At 35.2% G+C, this 5,612-nt stretch overlaps 1 protein-coding gene across 1 annotated transcript; it reads right to left on the bottom strand.

Moving 5' to 3' along the window:
- Positions 1–408: 408 nt before the first annotated feature.
- On the bottom strand, positions 409–2,903 carry LOC147273610 (SBP (S-ribonuclease binding protein) family protein). The gene is made up of 4 exons (XM_086257068.1): positions 2,096–2,903; positions 1,886–1,983; positions 1,354–1,715; positions 409–1,249 (listed from the first exon to the last, which is right to left on the bottom strand). The coding sequence occupies exons 1-4, from the start codon at positions 2,140–2,142 to the stop codon at positions 710–712; spliced, it is 1,047 nt and encodes a 348-aa protein (XP_086113194.1). The 5' UTR covers positions 2,143–2,903; the 3' UTR covers positions 409–709.
- Positions 2,904–5,612: the final 2,709 nt, after the last annotated feature.

Below are 5,612 nucleotides of genomic sequence, written 5' to 3'. Positions count from 1 at the left end.
CTGCTTGCTTGATGACATGACATGTATCCCAAACCTAATTTCAAATTCGAACGCCAGATTTTGTCCTTTTGGTCAGCTAGTGAGTGAAAGAAATTTGAGGACAGTGTGACTGCAACTCACATTGTGGTATTGTGCAAAGACAACACCAACACCAACACCAACCCCAACATAAACAAAAATTTATGTTTACTACATTTTGAGTGAAATGTAGCAAAGTGGGAGAAAGAAAAAAAAAAAAAAACCAAATCAAACGAAAAAGTTACAAAACGAGCTTTTTTCAAATACTGCATTCAACATTACCATTCATTTTATGCAAACAATAATTGGAAAAAAAATAAATGAGAGACAAAAAATGGGCAAGAATTTATGTCAAATAAAAGAATTTATATATGAATTAAATTTCACAGAAGAAAAAAAAAAAAAAAAAAAAAACCAATGCCACCACCCATGTGGCCATGTACATTACCTCTAGGCAATTCAATCCAAGAGGGTGGGGGGGACCAAAAAGAAACCATAAAAAACTTGATGGGCTATCAGAATATTTTCCCAAAAGGACAAAGAAAAAAATGATTTTATTATACCCAATATTATTTGGTTTGTTTGCTCTTCTTTTCTTTTCAGTTGAAATTTTTTTTTTTTTCAAATACGTAGCTCTCATGCAGTGTTGCCTCTTCCTGGGCCTGGGCCTCTGGCATTGGGCTTGGGCTCACTAAGAAAGAAAGACTTGCACACTCGAATTTCTCAGAGAGAGGCACAGCGGGCAGGCCTGAACCACTTGGTCACACTCTGTACAGAGGCATAAGTGCCGACACGGCAACAAAACCACCGAGGCGACTCGTTTCCGACACGCTTTGCAACTCGGACCCGACGCGGTGACTCGTTCCGGGTCAATGTACGCCGACTCGGCGTCTTCCGCCTGGCCCTCTACACCCGCGGCGCATGCTTGTCCGTCCTCCCCTCTTCTGCTATCCTGCGCCGCGACGAACCCGCCGCTCATCATTGCCTGGTGCAGTTGGGCTTGTAGAGACGCGGCGGTGGCCTCTTGGGCCCGGGCCTTGGCCTGCCAAACCTGGGCCTCCACGCTGAGTTGGGCCGCGCGTGCTTCCAACTCGGCATTCCTGCGCGTGGCCTTTTCGAAGTCCGCCTCTTTCTCCCTCAGCCTGCGCGCAATTGCTTCTTCCGCTGCGCCCAGGAGCGCACGGTAGTGCCTCTGCCTTTTCTCTGCTAATGTGCGCTGCAGCTGTTCCCCCTAGAAAAATACAAAAACCACACGAAAAGAGAAATTTAATAATTTCTTCCGCAATGAAATTGAAAAATTCGAAAAACCCATTTGAGAAAAGTGAAGATTGTTACCTGGGCTTGAAGGAATTGCTCTAAGTCGTCTCGCTGGTGTTTGATTTGGGTAGCAAAGTCCTCTGTTAATACAGAGAACAAAGGTGAAGAGTGAAAAGCATGTTGCTGTTGTTGTTGTTGTTGCTGCTGTTGTTGATTGTGATGCTGTTGTAATTGTTGTTGTTGTTGTTGTTGGTCTCCGAAGGATAAGCGGAGGCCGGTGGAGACGACATTGGGATGGTGGTTGTGGAGCTGAGAGAGGTCGATGAGCTGAGGAGGAGGTTGGGACTGTTGCAAAGAGAAAGGAATCATTGTTGGTGTGATTTCAGTGGCAGCTGAAGTTTCTCTTCCTCTTTTGCGCAGATTGGTAGTACTACTATTGCCTGTTGTGATCAAACAGAGTTACAAAGCCAATTCAAAAAAAAAACAAAACAAAACAAAACAAAACAATCTTTATTCATTGAATTGGTTTTAATGGCCCAAAAACTGAATTGGGTAATCAACAAGTTGAAGAAAAATAAATGAATTTGAAGTTAATTGATTGGTTAATCACCTCCTACTCCTCCTCCATTGTTGAATAGCATATGGGATTGATCAAGAAATCCTCCTGGTTGGGCTTGCAATGAGTAATCATGCCCTTCTTGTGCGTTTCTGCAGAATCAATAAAAACCAAAGAAAGGATTAGATAAGATAGAAATGGATTGTAAATATGGCTGGTGAAAAATATAGAGAAAATTAGTGAAGAAGAAGAGAGATTGCAAACCTGTTTAGAAAGAGGATGTTGGATGGGTATTGAGCTTGAACCGCCATTGTAGATTATAGATTGATGATGATGATATAGAAGAGAAGAGAAGAGAAGGTTGTGATATATAAATGAATGTATATGTATGAATAGGAGGGAAGAGAGAGAGAGAGAGAGAGAGAGAGAGAGATGGGGTATGTATTGGAAATTGGTAAGAGCAAATGATGGCAGAGGAAGTTAATTAATAAGGGGAATGGAGAGCAATGTGAAGAACAATAAACGCTACCACATAACAAGCATGAAAGATGCCTATCTACCAAGCCAAAGGCGGACTATTCAATGAGTACTAGCCAAGAAGAATTTAATTAAAAACCCGAAAATTTAATAACAAAAAAACAGAGAGATAGAGATGTATACTTTTCAGAGAAAGAAAGAGAAGGAATCAGAGAGAGAGAGAGAGAGAGAGAGAGAGAGAGAGAGAGAGAGAGAGAGAGAAAAAGGAAAGGAAATGAATTATGGGTATTGAGAGGGCACCACCACCACCTTCTTGAGCATCATCAGCACCATTCTTGCTTCTTCTCATTTACTTGGCACTTTGTTTTCACCTACTTTTCCTTCTTTCTTTCTCTTCTTCTCTTTGTTGGTTGGCCTTCCTTGTTTGCTATGCCCTCTATCTAGCTTTGTTAATATAGATAGAGAGAGAAAGAGAGAAAGTAGAGAGAGAGAGAGAGAATAGGGGGAGAGGGAGCTTGGGAAGAGATAGATGCGATTGAAGCGAATCAGTCCAAGAGAGAGACACCCTTATATTCTGCTCTTTCTTTCTTTCTTTGTTTGATCTCTCCTCTTTTAATTGCCTTGCTTTGCTTTGCTTCTCTTCTTCTTCGCGTGGGTTTGTCTTTTCTTGAGAAGGAGTCTCGTGCTTGTTATTTCCAACACCAACACATCCCATTCACTAATTAAATATACCACAATTTTTTAAAAAACAAACAATTACCCATTTAAAATTTCACAAAAGGGTTATAATTTTTTCACCCAAAAAAAAAAATAAATTTGTTTTATAAATAACAATAATAATAAAGAAGAGAGAGAAAATGTGAAGGTGCTGGTGAAAGAGTGATGTAGATCGATGTAGTTGTTGTTGTTGTTGAGCGTGCAGGTCTCTCTGCCGCTACCGCTGCCGCTGGAATTGTTTTTATATGGCCCATGCATCTCTCGCCAGCTTTGCCTACCTCTCTCTTTATATATTTATTATTTTTTTTTTCTTCCATGAATAAATCCAATGCAAAAATTATTCATTAATTTATTTTCTTTTTCGGGTTTCAATATATTCTATTTATTTGATTTTAATTTGGTTGAATTGGTTTTTAGTAAATCTTCATGCCCAAGAAAAAAGAAAATTAATTAGAAATTAATAATTTTACTTGGCTGTGAAGATTCAAACCCTCAACAGCTATGTTTGCTCTTGCTTGGCTTCCTTATCTTAGAAAATGGAGAAAACATCACACCATTATAACTCCGACCAAATTGCATGGTTGTTGGGTTTTCTATCTTTTTACCTTTTACAAAACTTTCTTATTAATTAGCGTTTGATGAAGATGTTGATTTCATGTAATTGACTATATATGCATGCCAAATGACTAATATGGCCCTTTTAACCTTTCATTAAGGTCGAAGTCAAAGAAAAAAATTAGGAAATCCCAAAATATACTGTATTGATTGCTGTAATGACTATCTTTAATTGATTGATTCATCTATTCACTGTTATCTTTGGTTTTTTTTTATAAGAAATGCTTGAGATATAGATTAATTTCATGATATTGACTATATATATGCCAAATGACTAACATGGCCTTACCTTTAATTCAGGACTAAGTAAAAAAAAAAAAAAGGTTAGGAAATCCCAAAATTATACATTTTGATTGGTTGTAGTGATTATCTTTAATTGATTGATTGATTTTTTTTTTCTTTTCTTGATTCATGGTCATCTTTAATTGGTTTATTGATAAGAAATGTTTAAATAACCCTCATAGTTTACTCCGATAAATTATCAAGAAATTGATATTATATATATTGTTATGATCAAGATAGGGATCCTTTAAAATCCAATCTTTCTTTAGGTAATGGATCGAATTAGTACTTTCATATATATCATAGTCGTCATCAAAACCCAAACCCTTTCTTGCTATTTGCAAGATCCAAATTATGTGGAAAATCATCACATACCATTACAAATTAAATGCCAAAAATCACTCCTATATCTATGTTTAGATTAGCTGTATATTAACTATAACATTGAGTGTCGACCAAGTTGCATGCATTTCAATATTATAATTCTTAAAATTTGAGCACCCAAATTTTGTAAGGCACGTTAAATATATGAAAATTTGGTATGCGGTAACATTCTAATAAGGACTTAAATTGAGGATTTAATTTTTCACTGCCATCTGATAAAAAAGAAAATTAAGGACTTGCAAATCAAATTAAATTTCAAACCATCAAATTAGATATGCACAGGCATTCATTACATTGCTTCATATTCTCATTATCGTGTTGCTTTATACTACTTTTCTTTTAAAGATTGGTAATGAAATAGGAGGAAGATAACCTCAGATTAATTGTAAACCCCAAACTTCTTCCCTTGGAAATATTAAGTATTAAGTATTAAGTATTTGAGTCAAAATTAAAATAACTTTTGAAAAGTTAAGAAAGATTATTATCAGTTAAAAATAAAAGCATATATATGTAAAAAAAAAAAAGGGTCCTAATATTTATTTAAAAATATTTTAATGATCATTTTCCCATTGAATATTTTATTTAACAATCATTTCCCATGCATTGCATGGATCATCAACTAGTTTAAATAATAATAACAGAAATGGTTGCACAAGTTCTCAGAAAAAAAAAAATTATACTAAGGAAATCAAATAAATGCTTGTATTGGTCATTGGAGTACTAGACCTCTATTGACATGCACTTCCCTCCTATATATGGTGATTTATTCCAAATTCTTTTTATTCTAAGTAATAACTGAATATGCTTCGAGAGCAAATTTTTATTAATTCTAACTCATTTTCTCATCATTTATCACTACTCGAGTTAATCCTAAACGTTTATAACGAATAAGTTTTGAGTAGACTACGTAAAGTTTTTCGCTCATTTAAATTTAATAAATTTAAGGAATAAGGAATAAAATAATTCAATTTTACAAGATTACTTCTCAATTCATGGCTATTATTGTTTTTTCTTTTTAGTTTTTCATATTATATTTTTATCTTTTTTTCCTTAGTAACTTATTAAGGAATTTATGAGAAGAAACAACTAATGGAGGAGAGAAAAGTTTTACTTTTTTACTAGTACTTAGGAAAGAGAGTATTTTTCTATTAATCATCAAGGGTGTTTATTTGGTAATGCAGAGTAGGCATGAAAAATTTTCTATTCCCCAACCAGGGTATTACTAGTACTTAGGAAGAGAGTATTTTTGGCAAATAATTAAAAAATTGTAAAGAAAATGGAGTGAATGTGAATCTCACAAGAAAAG

Source organism: Dryas octopetala, chromosome 9, assembly GCF_963921425.1.
Source record: "Dryas octopetala chromosome 9, drDryOcto1.1, whole genome shotgun sequence".
Taxonomy (NCBI): Eukaryota; Viridiplantae; Streptophyta; class Magnoliopsida; order Rosales; family Rosaceae; genus Dryas; species Dryas octopetala.
Note: the sequence above shows the minus strand (reverse complement) of the source record. Positions and strands in the feature narration are given on the sequence as shown.